Source organism: Hyperolius riggenbachi, chromosome 4, assembly GCF_040937935.1.
Source record: "Hyperolius riggenbachi isolate aHypRig1 chromosome 4, aHypRig1.pri, whole genome shotgun sequence".
Lineage (NCBI taxonomy): Eukaryota > Metazoa > Chordata > Amphibia > Anura > Hyperoliidae > Hyperolius > Hyperolius riggenbachi.
The window spans coordinates 432,070,572-432,086,660 of NC_090649.1; the positions used below are offsets into that span (position 1 = coordinate 432,070,572).

Below are 16,089 nucleotides of genomic sequence, written 5' to 3' on the forward strand. Positions count from 1 at the left end.
TATAATAATGTCACAGTGTGCAAGCCGTGTCTGAATAAATTACATATCGTTACGTAAGAGCCAGTCATTGCTAAAAATGGCAATGAGCTGTTATGCCCAAAAAACAAAACAGACAATTAAATTCCCTTTTCAGGCTATTCAGGTTATACAACAAAGGAAGGGCCTTAATGAAAGTTCAAGCGTAAAAGGCATATTTAAAACAGTGGAAGTCTAAAAAAAACAGTACATAGCCATAGCTAGCTAAGAATATCAGAAAAATGTTCTTTCCAAATTACCCACCCTGACCTAATGTAATTCCACTCCTGGCGCCTATCGCTAAATTGCAGCCTAACACAATCCCCTTTCTAAACCCAAACACGAACCTCCTTGTCTAACACAACCTACCCCTAACCTCAATGCCAAACACAAACCCCTTTCTAAAGGCTAACCCTAACTTCCCTGCCTAACACACAGATCTGGACTTCTGGAGAAGGCCACAAAGGCCTGTACCTTGGGTTGCTAAAGCCCAAGGGGGCACCTGGACAGGAAATGGGGTTGCTACATATGAAAGTGAGGGCTGAAAATTGGGAGCAACACATGCAAAAGGGAAGCTAATGCTCAAGGAAGCTGTACATAAAAGAGAGAGGCTGCATACATGGATGTAACACATGGAAGAGAGGGCTGCACATGGGATGGGAGGAGCCCTGCAAAACATGGAAGGGGAGCCCCAACATACTTGGCCTAGGGGGAGTCAAAGTATACAGCCTTGCTAACACAATACGCTTTATAAAATCTAACCCTAATGTCCCTGCCTAACAGAATCACTTAAGGATACTCGAGGTGAGAGATATTTGGAGGCTGCCATATTTATTTCCTTTTAAACAATACCAGTTGCCTGGCAGTCCTCCTGATTCTGTGTCTGTAATAATTTTACCCATAAACCCTGAATAAGCATGCAACAGATCAGGTACTCTGACCCAGCTGACTCAGGTGTTACTGTATTAGCTGCATGCTTGTTCCAGGGTTTTGACTCAGACACTACTTATGCCAGAAGATCAACAGGGCTGCTAGGCAACTGGCATTGTTTAAAAGAAAACAAATATGGTAGCTTTCGTATACCTCTCACCTCGCGTATCCTTTAAACCCTAACCCTAACCTGGGCAGCATGGTGGCGTAGTGGTTAGCGCTCTCGCCTTGCAGCGCTGGGTCCCTGGTTCAAATCCCAGCCAGGTTAACATCTGCAAGGAGTTTGTATGTTCTCCCCGTGTCTGTGTGGGTTTCCTCCGGGCACTCCGGTTTCCTCCCACATCCCAAAAACATACAGATAAGTTAATTGACTTCACCCTAAAATTGGCCCTAGACTACAACACATACACTACACGATACATACACATAGGACATATGACTAGGGTAGGGACTAGATTGTGAGCTCCTCTCAGGGACAGTTAGTGACAAGACAATATATACTATGTACAGCGCTGCGGAAGATGTCCGCGCTATATAAATACTAAATAATAATAATAATAATAACCTCCCTACCTAACACATTTCCCTTTCTGATTGCCAACCCTTACCTCATTGCCCAACATAATCCCCCTTCTAAAGCCTAAAAGTGCCCATCAATGATAGAATCTCAATTGTACAATCTTACCAAATCTATGTAGTAAAAGGATATAATGAGTGAATATACTTTTAATGAGTACTTTAGGAAAAAATAGCCTGGTCTTTAGGGTGGTTTAACACTGCGGTCCTCAAGTGGTTAAAAGGAAATAAATATAGCAGCCTCCATATCCTTCTCAGTTCAGGTGCATAGGGGGTAAGAGGCGCCCAGGAATGTATAACACTGAGTTAAAAACTAATAAAAAAAGAGAAAAAGGGGAGGTGAATTTCCTCAATAATGACAAATAAATATACTGTATGTAAATATGATTAATTTTTAATAAGCACAGGCAATGCGTTTCGCCAAATAAAATGCCAAAGGGTTTCAAAAGCCAAATGCAGAGCACCTCACGAAACGCATTGCCTGTGCTTATTGAAATTAATTATATTTATATATATCAATTTCTCATTATTGAGTTAATCCACATCCGCCTTGTTTTCTTTTCTTTGCATTTAACTCAGTTTTCAAATATAATAAAAAAATTAAAAAAGAATGTTTTTTTATATTGTATGCATGCTTGCGGACAGCTTGCAAGCGATCTGCAAAAATGCTTACAATATAAAAAAACACTTAAAAAAATTGTACTGCTTTTGTTACAAAAATTGCAGGAGAATTAAATGCCAGAGGTTCACAACTTGGTTCTAGCTTAGGGGCGTAGCAATAGGGGTTGCAGAGGTTGCGACCGCATCGGGGCCCTTGGCCAGAGGGGCCCCGAAGAGCCCTCCCTCAACTGCAGTATTAGCTCTCTATTAGTCCTGTGCTCATAATAATCACTTCTATAGATACTTTGAATAGTGATAATCATTAACAAACTGTTCCCCATCCTCTTCTTGCACCTCTGACACTGTAATTGCCATTGGCAGGTTTTGGTGCGCCGTATCAATTGTTATGTATAGAGTGCTTGGGGGGCCCCATTGTAAAACTTGCATCGGGGCCCACCGCTCCTTAGCTACACCACTGGCTATATTAACAGTAGTGTCGTGGGCTTACTCAAGATGCACATTTAAAAAAAAACAAAAAACTGATTTTACTGTCGACTGTTTTGCAATGGGTGCCTATATTGCCCCAGTTTTTATAAATGGCTTCTTGCATACTGTTCTGTTAACAATTTGTGCCGTCCTCTGCTTCTGTCAATCTGATACAGCAATGTAACATTCAGCTAAAGCCTTTCTGATCAGGACAGAAGCTATAGAGCTTCCTTTGTACAGTTACTAGCCTTTGAAGATGAAATAGCAGGGGACATGAGAAGCCTGAACCTACCTGTCAGAGAGGGAGAGAGAGCACAATGCAAGAGCATGGGATCAAAGCCAGAATGTGTATACAAATATGAGAGGCAGCTTACGTATGTCCTATTATATGGTATTCTGGTGAAAAAGAGCTGTCTGGTGGATTTCAATCCAGGTAATAGTGGCCACACTATCATGTCACTCACTTAGTAATTCAAATGCACACTGCTTGCGAACATCCTTAGGGCTCTTTTCCACTATGGAATGCGATCGCGATTGCATCCCCAACGCTTGGCAACTTTCCTACTGCATGGCAACATCCCCACCACTTGCCAATATCCCCACCACTTGCCAACATCCCCAGCATTTGAGAATATCTCCAACATTTGGCAACATCCCCAATGCATGGCAACAGCTCACCAGTTTGCAACATCATTACTGGTTTGGCAACATCCCACTGCTTAGCAACATCCCCATTGCTTGGCAATGTCTACACTGCTTGCAACATTCTCACTGCTAGTTAACATCCCCACCACTTGGCAATATCCCCACCAGTTGACAACATCCCCACTGCTAGGCAACATCCCAACTGCATGGCAACATCCTCACTGCTTGGAAACATCAATGTATTGTGTCTGATCACACCAGTGAGGTCAGCAGTAGGGATGCTCATTCAGTTTCCGGAGGATTTAAATTCCTGCATTTCCCCACCGCTTGGCAACATAAAAAAATGAAAAAATGTAGGGATCAACTTAGCCAAACGACGGCCAACTCCTTTGAAGATGCCGCTCCCTGCCTGCTATGACATCATGCACGTGCCGCTCCGAAGGGTGACATCATGTGCGCATCTTTAGCCACACAGATTTTTATCAGCCCCAATTATCTGTGAGTGTTCCAATATAGTTCAACTGCAGCAGTCCAACTGCAAAGAAACTGTTGTACAAATCTCTGGATTCTTAACCCTTGCAGTAAAAAAAGAAGTTCTAAGCAGCATTGTAGGGACTGTACATGCATGTTTATTTCATCATCTCGGATTTCACTTCAGGTACCTATTAAAGTGACAATCTACGACTAACTGTGATTAGGATGTTTGTCTCAAACACCTCTGTTGTCCTTTGTAGCCACTACTATGAGAGTGGCGCCTGCCACCTGGAGATTGTGAAACGGTAATCAGGCTTTGCACTGATGTAATAGACTGGAGGCAGATCATTGTCAGTAATGGGTGAATCAAAAACCAAAACCAAAACAGTCCAGTGGCGTATCTAGAGGGGTACAGGCATGGCTAGTGCTGTTGTTGCCACAGTGCCATGGGCGCCATGCCTGCCCCCTCCCCCATCATGCTGCACTGAAATACTGGGGGATACTGCTTACTACCTATACTGGGGGAAGCTATATATACTTGGGGACACCATTCATTAACCTTACTGGGGGGGCACCTTTCACCTTTCCTATACTGGGGGGCATTTCTAACTACCTATACTGGGGTGTACTTATACAGGGGGACATCTCCCCCCTCCCTGCCGATGTGTGGCCAAACTCTCCCATCAGAATTTCTGCAGGGGGGGGGCCCGGTTATTCCTAGTTGCGCCCCTGATTTCAGTGTTTGCCATAGGTGTTTTATTACCCAGATACGCCCCTGATGCAGTTATTTACACAGTCACATGGAAGATACACATCTCTAGAGGCAGCCTGAAAGGGTTAATAGGGAGGGGTGAATGCGCAGGCCGGTGACGCGAATCCGGCAGGCTCTAGAGTTGCAGTGATCATTAATTTTAGCAGCTTGAACAGCTGACTGCACAAAACTGAACAAATCTTTCATTGACCTAGCGGCTGTCACAGAAAGATATCATAAGCTGCTTATTTGCACAGCCGTAAACGTCGTTTTCACCAGGAATATCTGCTTTTAAAGAGCTTGTTTTAGGCAAGACTGATGGATTGACGGCATCAATTATTAGACACCACACAGTAGAGGTTGTATAGATGAATGCAGGGCAGCCATCAGGGGGGGGGGGGGCAACTGACACTGCAGTGAGGGGCCCAGGGCTTCTGAGGGCCCTAGGCCCCCCCCCAAAGCGCTGGAAGGGCCACGTGTGCTGGCTGCGGGCCTGTGGCACACTAACCAGCACACCGTGTTCCAGCACTGAGAGAAGAGTGACATCAGCACTTGAACGTGGGGAGCAGATGAGTGAGCTTGCTACAGCAGACTTTGTATACCAGGGCAGCACCTATATCTGGCTACAGGCTACCTATACTGGGCCACCACCTATACCTGGCTACCTATACTGGGGCTGGAACAACCTATACCTAGCTACCTATACTGGGGCACCACCTATCTCTGGCTACCTATACTGGGGCACCACCTATACTTGGCTACCTTTACTGAGGGCACCACCTGTACCTGGCTACCTATACTGGGGAACCACCTATACTTGGCTACTTATACTGGGGTGCCTATAGCTTGCTACCTATACTGGGGGTACCTGTACCTGGCTAACCTATACTGGTGCACCACCCATACCGGGGGCAACTATACCAGGCTGCCTATAACGGGGCACCACCTATAGTTAAATACCTATACTAAGGGCACCTGTATATTGCTCGCCTATACTGGGGCACCAGCTATACCAGGCTACCTTTACTGGGGACATCTACACCAGGCTACCTACAGTATATTGGGGCACCACCTATAGCTGGCTACTTATACTGGGGGAACCTATACCTGGCTACCTATACTGGGGGCACCTATGCCTGGATACCTACACTGGGGGCACCTATACCTGGCTAGGGCAGGGGGACGAGCTTATACCTGGCTAGGGCAGGGGAACAAACTGAGACAGAAGGGAACAACAGGTAACACAGGGGGAAAAAAGAGGCACAGGGAGAAAAGAGGGGGACAAAAGAGAACGGATAAAGCATAAGAACGGACCTACAAGTCCCCATCTCATTTTTTAACCGGGGACTACCTGTACTTTGCTAGTATTTGGCTCCACCCACAACATGTCATGGTCACGCCCACTTTCTGCCGCATCACGCTGTGCATGACGCTTTCTTCAGTGTCAGAGCCATGCACATTTTACGCCGCAGCGCACTTTACGCACGGACACGGGGGTGGGGTGGCAAGTGAAGGTACAGCAACCAGTGGGAGGGGGGCCCAGGCCTGATGATGTGTGAGGGGCCCCAAAATGTCTGATGGTGGCCCTGGATGGATGCATTGATATTATAGGGAAGCTGCATGAACTAAGTGAAGATCAGCAGGCAATCTCCTTACCCCTTTATTAGTCCAGTTTTTATATTAAAATATAACTATTTTCTGGGATTAAAGGCAAATTTTACTTCATCCATTGATATCAATCCCTTCGTAAATGCCATTAGTTACATTTATACAGGATAAAGGCCAATGAACTGACTTGCCTGCAATGAACTGCCTGACAAGCGCGCAGTTCAGCTGTCCTTGGAAAAGGGGTCTAACAGTCTCAAAAGAAGATCGGTTACCCTGTACAATAAAAGGACCTGTCACGAAAATATTGTATTGTATTGAATATATGTAAAAATGTACAATTAAGAAGTATGTTTCTTCCAGAGTAAAATGAGCCATAAATTACTTTTCTCCTATGTTGCTGACACTTAAAGTAGGTAGTAGAAATGTGACAGAACTGACAGGTTTTGGACTAGCCCATCTCCTCATGGGGGATTCACAGGGATTTCTTTACTTTCAAAATACACTTAATCAATGGCAGTTCCTTCGTCCAACTGCCAAAAAAAGTGTACGGTGAGAAGGGAGGCTGGTCAGCATCTTTGTATAAATCTTTTTCAGGGAATGTCTTTATAAAGAAAAAAGGCCATGCTGAGAATCCCCTATGGAGAGATGGACTAGCCCAAAACCTGTCGGTAATGTCAGATTTCTACTACTTACTGTAAATGCCAGCAACATAGAGAAGTAATTTATGGCTCATTTAACTCAGAAAGAAACTTGTTATTTGTATGTGTTTTAAATTTTAAGATTTTCGCAACGAAGCTTCGGACCAATGCTTTAGGGTAAATGTGGTACAGAAATTCAAATCTTTTGAAAAACCGTTGCAATATGACATTATGAAAGCGTTAAAGCGGACCTGACCTCGGAACTTCCTCTCTGCTCTAGAAGATATACAACAGCATAATAACCTTTACAGAAAAATATTTCTTTGTTACACCTGATACAAATCCTAGAATAAATCTGCAGTTTCTACTTCCTGATTCATGGAAGCAGACATATTGTTAACATCCCGTGCTTTGAAATGAGCTTATCTGTCGTAGCAGTCAGGTGACACAGGAGAGAGATCAAATTACAGTTGTGATTAGACGCAAATGAGGGGGAATTAAACACGCTAAACTCTCTAAATACATACAGGGTGCATTTCTTTATGTTTTCCTTCTGTACAAGAGTTCAGATCCACTTTAATCAAGTTTCAAGTGGAGAACAAAAAAGTGGTGTTCTCTACATGTTTAATAAACACACCCCCGAACTATAACTAGTATATGTTAAAGGTATTTTTCTAGTTCTCTAAAGAGATTGGAAATCTATTAGTAGTAGGGCAGGGGAAGCAATACTAGGTGGACACGCCCCCTATGGATTCCTGCTGATCAGCTACTTAGGGATCACCTCGGAGCAGGTCTGATCCTAAATCATAATTAAAGCTGTTCCTTAGCGCAATGTGTGTTAGAAGCTCATATAAGATGTAGGTGGTGACTGACATTACTAAAGGAAATGAACAGGAAATAAAACAGGAAAGAGCAGTAAAATAAGGATAGAGTGACTTCTAACAGCCAATCAGTAATTTTATTTCCTAAGATCCAGGGAACTCATCTGACTGCTATTTGGAAGAAATGTTAAGACATTCTAAGATAGAATAAGCTACACCAAACAGGCAGGAATATTTTCCAATATCAGTGAAGCCACTGAGTAGCACAGTTTGTTTTCATGGGTGCAAAAAATACCCTGCTAGCTTGGCGCACTGGTCATTCCCGACCACAGACTAGCAAGCTTCTCAGAGCAGTCAGTACATGGCACCCAAGAACAGACAGAATGTTCTGATGGTGTACTAATAATGCCACATGATGAAGCAATAGTTATATAGTATTGACAATAGTCAATAAGAAAAACTTACAGTAAATAAATGTGAACAGAGGCGCCAGCAGGATAAAAGGTTCTAAAAGGCTTAAAATCCCTCAGGAGGTGGTGGTGGACTCGCCTCCCCGAAGCAAACAAGATACCGTCAGTTTTATGACAACAGGTTTATTAATATACTCCAAAACAAACAGTGCAACGCGTTTCACGGGTATGTTCCCGCTTCCTCAGGCAATAAACAGATAGGAGTACACAGTATAGTCTCAAGGTCACGAATAGCGCCTCTGGGACAGTATATTAATACACCTGTTGTCATAAAACTAACGGTATCTTGTCTGCTTCGGGGAGGCGAGTCCACCACCACCTCCTGAGGGATTTTAAGCCTTTTAGAACCTTTTATCCTGCTGGCGCCTCTGTTTACTCTTACCTTACCAATTTCCACCCCTGGTGGAGGGGTTGATCCCCATTTTTCCTTATCTACAGAGAGCGACTTTTAATCCTGAATGAGGACAGGTCTAATCTCCTCACCTGCCTATACAGTGGTTACCTAGGTGGTAACCCACGTTTGTGAGTATATACATTATATACTTTTCATTTTCAACTCCTTGTTTTGCATACTACACTATATTGGGCACTCTTCTTTTGTCTTTATTGTTACAGTAAATAAAAGAGACTTTGAAGTGTTTTCTTTTTTTACATTCTTTTTAAATTGGGATTGTCATCCACAAAATCAAATTCCATTTACCCACTGCTCTGTGTTTATTATGTAGTCTACATCCTGACCCTGCATATAATTATACATATTTCTGCTGTAATGACTCTTATCTCAGTCAGCCTAGCTCTATACTGGTAAATTGCCCGTGAGAGGGAAGCTTGTTTTCCTTACCATCCCACATTCCTGCTCCTCACTTATTGGCTGAGGGCAGTTCAGTGTGAAAGGAGGCTGTGAAGGGAAATACACCCCCCCCCCCCCCCCCAAAGCTGCTGAAAAACATTCTATGCTGTGCTCAAATGTGTTTACAAAGCAAGCTAGATATGACAGTGCAGTTTCTAGAACAAAAAAAAGAGTAAGGGAGTAAATGACACCAGTATTGGCTTCAGTCAGAGACAGTAAAGATGAAACATGCCTGGAACAGTTCTCTTTTTATTTACTGTATGCAATTCACTGGAATCAAGACATGGAAAGGCATGGACAGTAGAACAAGTATCTATCTACTTATATACCGCATTTTTCAGACTATAAAATGCGCCTGACCATAAGACGCACCTAGATTGAGGACAAAAACCAGAGAAAAAGTATATATACTAAACCTGGTGCATCCATGGTGAAGGGGAATCTTGTGGACTACGCCACCTTTGCACCTTATGCCCCCTTGTGCCTCTTGTGTCTCCCTGTATCCTCCTCTGTCCCACTTGTGTCCTCCTGTGTCCCCCATATGTCTGCCTCTGTCCTCATTGTGTCCTCCTCTATGCCCCTTTGTGTCTCCCTTGTGTGCAGAGCCGGGACAAGGTCCTCCAGCACCCAAGGCTGAGACACCAAAGTGCGCCCCTCCATCCCTGCCACCCCAGCTGTCACACACTGATTGCTATTAGACTAAGAGGGCCACAGGGCCCACAACCTTCCCAACACCTTAATATCTAGTTATCTGGCCTGCAGTCACTGCTATGTATCCCCTTTTCTTATTTCTTTCTGCTTCAAACACAATTAGGAATGACAGCTGAATGAATTGTGCGCCCCCTCCTACACTGCGCCCTGAGGCTGGAGCCTCTCCAGCCTATGCCTCGGCCCGGCCCTGCTTGTGTGTATCCCTTGTGTCCTCCAATATGCCCCTTTGTGTCCCCGTGTCCTCCGTTTGTCCCCCTGTGTCCTCCTCGGCATGGGCACAGTACAGGGAGTCCCCGACAGTGCGGCGGGTTGGAGGTTCATATTGACAGGCGTTCACAAGTCAGGAACTCGCTGCATTTGGACTATAAGGCGCAGTGACTTTTTTCCTCACTTTTGTGGGAGAAAAAGTGAGCCTTATAATTTGAACAATAAAGTATGTGGTTTTTTTTTGTATGTATGGCTGTCCCTGCTGCTTTAAATGAAAACTGGAGAGGAAAAATATGCGTATTATGTGAGTACATGTTTTATATCTTCTGAATAACTTTAAAGAGAAAGAAAAGCCTTAGACGATGTTAGAAATAATGACTGGTATAAAGATGTACAGTGACACAATGACATGTCCTGCAGTTATACAAGACACTAAGAAGAAGTGTCAAGAGCCCAGAGAGGCATGGACACTGCAGACAAGACTGGCTCGTCCTACACCTCAATCTCTGATTCAAAGTGAAAATCTCCACTAAAACAACTGTGCCACCGAATGCTGGGATACAAAACATGCTAATGAAACATTATGTAATATTTATGGTTTTATGGTACTGAATCCAATGTTACAATCAGGTGGTATAGGGCAGTGTTCCCCAACCCTGTCATCAATGCCCACCAACAGTGCATGTTTTGTGGAAATCCACAGAGGTGGTTAATCAGCTCAGCTGAGACACTAATTACCCCACCTGTGCATGTGTGTGGTTTTCTGCAAAACATGAACTGTTGGTGGGCCTTGAGGATAGGGTTGGGCTACTCTGGTATAGGGGAATAAACATGATGGTTTGTACCAGTGGCGTAAATGAGGAGCCTGGGGCCCCATTGCGAGTTTTACACGGGGCCTCAAGAACTTTATTGATATGAAGCCCCAAAACCGAACAAGGACAATTTCAGTGGCAGAGAGGTGTAATTAGTAAGGACAGGGCCGGGCCGAGGCATAGGCTGGAGAGGCTCCAGCCTCAGGGCGCAGTGTAGGAGGGGCGCAGAATTAATTCAGCTGTCATTCCTAATTGTGTTTGATGCATAAAGAAATAAGAAAAGGGGATACATGGCAGTGACTGCAAGCCATATAACTAGATATTAAGGTGTTGGGGAGGTTGTGGGCCCTGTGGTGCCTCTTAGTCTAATAGCAATCAGTGTGTGATGGCTGGGGTGGAAGGGATGGAGGGGCGCACTTTGGTGTCTCAGTCTTGGGTGCTGGAGGACCATGTCCTGGCTCTGAGTAAGGAAACAGTTAAAGTGGATCCGAGGTGAACTTTTACTAATTGCATAATTGTGTTCCTTTCATATTGTTTATAGGGCATTCCTCAAGCCAAATACTTTTTTTGTTTTTTAATACTCTAATTCCCTATAAACTAAATAAACCAAGCTCACAGGTTTTCAGAGAGCCTTGGCAGTAGCAAGGGCTCATGGGAGCTCAGTCTGGGCAGTAGGAGGAGGAGGTGTTACTAGCCATTGATTTCAGAGGCAGAGAGGAGGAGGGAGGAGGGGGGATTAGGTTTTTTTCACAGGCTTAGTGATCAAGATACAGATAAGCCTGCCTCTGTGTAATGTTTACAAACAACATGGCTGCTGTCATTGTATTACAGGAAGAAATAATCATATTCTATTAAAGCTGTTTGCAGCTAGATTTTCTGTGTAAACTATCTAAACTTTAGATAAGATATATAGACAAGTTACTTGTTATAGTTTTTCATCTCGGATCCGCTTACCACTGTGCAATGCACATATAGATGTGTTCATTACAAGCATAGCACCAATGAAAAGCTAATAAAATGGATAAGGGAGGGCCCCTAATGGGCTCCTCTGGTTCAAGGGTCTGCCTGTAGTCACATCCCCTATTGCTACGCCACTGGCTTGTACCTAAAACATTTTTTTAGAAAATGTCTATATAAAAACAGCTGCAAATCCACTTAAGGTTAAATTCTACTTTCGTTAATCTCCCTGGTGGTATGAATATTTCTGGATTTTAGGTCTTTTAAAAAGTTTCATACCCTAAAATCAGGAAAAAAAATCATGCCACCAGAGTCTCTGCAGAAGCCCCTGCTATCATTCACCTTCCTAGGCTCCAGCTCTGCAATTTTACCTCCGTCCTCCAGGTGGTACTGTAACTCTGTAGTGAGATCAATGACAGCGATCTCACTAGAGTGATTCGGAGCCTCGGAGGACAGGAAGGAGAACGGCTACCACCATCTGCATCCCTGGGAGGTGGGTAAAAGTGCCCGCTGCGTGCTACACTCTGCATTGAGCTCCCGGCGGTTAGCCCGAGCTACACTCGGGATTACCGCCAGGGAGGTTAAAAGTAAATTGTACTTGTAACAAAGGCCCATATTCACAAAAGCATGATAAAGTTGCTGTGCGTAGCGTGTGTTACTCTAACAACTCTAACACTACCTAGGTTACATGGCCGCTCTAATTGCGCGATGTTTTCTACCTTTTCACTGTAGGTAAAGGTAAATTTGCTATGCGCTCCCTGGGCAAGGAAACTTTACAGTGCTATTGTATTATGCCCTGGAAAAAAATATAAGGCTGACCGTTGTTAAATAACTCGGAGTTCTCTGCGCTGCCCACAATTCCTCCCTTTTACGACGCCCACTCACATGGTTTGTCCCTTTCTGACGTACTTCGCAGAACTAACTCTCTGATGCGGACGCAGGCTGTGGTGGAGGACACAGCAACTCTTTATTTATATTTTTATTATATAGGATTATTGCACTATGAATTCTAAATCTCTTCTGTGTTCCTCACTCACAAACACAAAATAACTAATAGCAATTGCACTTAAAAGTACACTTTAGATCAAGTACTACAAATATTAAAAGCAAATCTGAAGTGGAAAACTGATGAGATAAAAAAATGTATCTATAGTCTGTAATGTATCTTAACCCTACATGGGGCTTTCCTGGAATACCATAGTCTTATTTTGGATTAAGAGGTTAAAAATCCAAATCTGAAGTTTTGACAGCCTCAGGTGAATGATAATATTTATTCAGCTCCCATACAGACACATTTTGAACTACTGGGCTCCCTTGCTCTCACAAGTGTTTTGTCAGCCACACAGGAGGTTTTTGCCCTGTAATAACTGTGCAGATTGCAACCCAGCTACAGGGCAATTGTTAGTTAGAGTCATTAACCTTTACAGTAACATAAAAGGAAAAAAATAACACAAGCTAGTTTTCTGTAGGATTGGGCCTATACATACAGATTTTTATCTCATCATGTCAGGTGTCACTTCAGGTATTCTTTAAGACTCTGGGATTATGTCCATAATAATGTCCGTTTGCTGAGTCACTTAGAAATCATATATTGATTTAAATACTTACCCCTTCAACATACTGCAGCATTCGGCGTGTGCTTTCCAGTGACTGAAAAATAAACAGATAAATACATTAGACATATAAGATGCACATATAAGTGAAACTAAATTTAATTTATTCTCCTATTTTGATCACTGTTGCATAGAGGGAAGAGGCGAGCACAGTGTAGACCCAATTGATGGAAAGGGATAGAGGGCAGAGGGTGGAAAGACAAGGGGCACAGAGACTAGGGGTTAGGTAGGATGTATGGAGGCCCAATGACTGGGGAGGGTTAGGAGATGGAGGGGTGGAAAGACAAGGGGCACAGAGACTAGGGGTTAGGTAGGATGCATGAAGGCCCAATAAATGGGGAGGGTTAGGGGGTGGAGGGGTGGAAGGACAAGGGGCACAGAGACTAGGGGTTAGGTAGGATGCATGGAGGCCCAATGACAGGGGAGGGTTAGGAGATGGAGAGGTGGAAAGACAAGGGGCACAGAGACTAGGGGTTAGGTAGGATGCATGGAGGCCCAATGACAGGGGAGGGTTAGGAGATGGAGGGGTGAAAAGACAAGGGGCACATAGACTAGGGGTTAGGTAGGATGCATGGAGGCCCAATGACAGGGGAGGGTTAGGAGATGGAGGGGTGGAAAAACAAGGGGCACAGAGACTAGGGATTAGGTAGGATGCATGGAGGTCCAATGACTGGGAAGGGTTAGGGGGTGGAGGAGTGGAAAGACAAGGGGCACAGAGACTAGGGGTTAGGTAGGATGCATGGAGGCCCAATGACTGGGAAGGGATAGAGGGCAGAGGGGTGGAAAGACAAGGGGCACAGAGACTAGGGGTTAGGTAGGATGCATGGAGGCCCAATGACAGGGGAGGGTTAGGAGATGGAGGGGTGGAAAAACAAGGGGCACAGAGACTAGGGGTTAGGTAGGATGCATGGAGGCCCAATGACAGGGGAGGGTTAGGAGATGGAGGGGTGGAAAAACAAGGGGCACAGAGACTAGGGATTAGGTAGGATGCATGGAGGCCCAATGACTGGGGAGGGTTAGGGAGCAGAGGGATGGAAGGACAAGGGGCACAGAGACTAGGGGTTAGGTAGGATGCATGGAGTCCCAATGACTGGGGAGGGTTAGGGGGTGGAGGGGTGGAAAGACAAAGGGCACAGAGACTGGTGGTTATGTAGGATGCGTGGAGGCCCAATGACTGGATAGGGTTAGGGGGTGGATGGGTGGAAGGATAAGGGCCACAGAGACTAGGGGTTAGGTAGGATGGATGGAGGCCCAATGACTGGTTAGGGGGCGGAGATGTGGAAGGACAAGGGGCACAGAGACTAGGGGTTAGTTAGGTAGGATGGATGGAGGCCCAAATGACTGGATAGGGTTAGGGGGCTGAGATGTGGAAAGACAAGGGGCACAGATACAAGAGTTTAGGTGGAATGCATAGAGGCTTAGGGGGTGGTATTAGCTCTCCCAACAGCATGTTTAAATAACACAGGACCCTTTTCCTGACAAATATAAACACTGACATCAGTTGCATAAATACCATATTCAGACTGCAGTTTTTCATATTTACACAGAGATAAAAAAAAAATGTCTGAACCATTATGTAGGCTGCTTTTTCTCTCTTCCCCTCTTGTTACTATATACAGCAGAGAGACCCAGTAGTATGTTATGTTCACCTGCACCATCTGCCATGTGCTTAGAATACACATCTATCCATTCACATTAAACAGCTGGCCAGGGACAGGTGGAAGGTGACTCCAGACCTTCCCATTCCAACAACTCACTACACAGACAATAATGCATTCTTTTTGTTCTCATTAAGGGAAAGTAGAGGAAGAACAGAACATCTGTTTGTTTTTTTGTATAAGGCTCCTTTGCCACTAGGAAGCAATGCAACACAATCGCGCAAACCTACATTTTCTACTCGTCATCATTGCACCATGAACTATCTGGAAAAACAGCTGTGATCCGCTTTTTGAAGTGGATTGCAGCAAGTGGAGAAGAAGCCTAATACTGTGATTCACACTTCTCTGTCTCCAGTGAGACTCAGGGCTCGATATGTGTGCAGCCAGAAATGGAAGTAAGAGACAGCAGTAAAACACGAGCAAAGTTTAAACTCTTTGCCACTCTACATGAAGGTTTTGCTTGCTGTTGGAGGGATTTCCTGTTCTGATAATGAGAAAATAATTTTCCATAGGGACACAACAAGAAAACCCAAAAGAGAGTCAGGGATATCAAAACTCCAGACCTCAACTGCCTATACATTTTTGGCACAGCTCAAATCAATTGATTGAGTTCTCGTGGGGCGTGGAGTTCGACACCTGTGGTCTACAGCTAAACAGGTAACACTATCAGATCTGTGTTCAGTGCACCAGTTAGCAACAAGGGTGGTGACATGTGGCATGGGAGAAAAAGAACCCCAGCCTTCAGCAATTTAATAACGAGGATGAGCTTTCATGAGCACTGAATAAAGCAGAGGCACATCATAATAGCGGCCATCAGCAGTGTTGAGAGGCGTTTGCCATCACCTTAAGTGTGAATAAGTCCTCACCCTTCCACAATCACCAAATTCATTGACTGGGATAGGGATTTTAAGTGGAACCCCATACAAATCATTTTTTAAAAGTAAAGGTAGGGATCTAATATCCCTACAGTAGTCATAGAGATGTAAATAAGTAGTGATCTGGTAATAGACCATTTATTTGACCCAACAATCAAGGCAAGAACAACATATAAAGCACTGCAAACACAAGCAGCACATACAAACCCAATAACCAAGGCATGGGCAGCATTCAAGCCAACACAAACACAGGGAGAACATACAAACCCAACAAACAAGGCAGGAACAACATATAAACCAATGCAGATACAGGTAGAACATACAAACCCACAACTAAGGCAGAGACCGTATACAAACCAACACAAGCACAAGGAAAACATACAAACCCAACA

The 16,089-nt window shown here is 44.3% G+C and overlaps 1 protein-coding gene across 2 annotated transcripts in view; it reads right to left on the bottom strand.

Annotated features, from left to right (window-relative positions):
* The window catches only part of SNAP25 (synaptosome associated protein 25), a 127,097-nt gene that overhangs the window by 39,617 nt on the left and 71,391 nt on the right, over positions 1-16,089 (bottom strand). For both annotated transcript variants that reach the window (XM_068232493.1, XM_068232494.1), the window contains exon 3: positions 13,160-13,201. In XM_068232493.1, the coding sequence (XP_068088594.1) occupies positions 13,160-13,201 (42 nt within the window). The remainder of the gene's footprint in view (positions 1-13,159; positions 13,202-16,089) is intronic.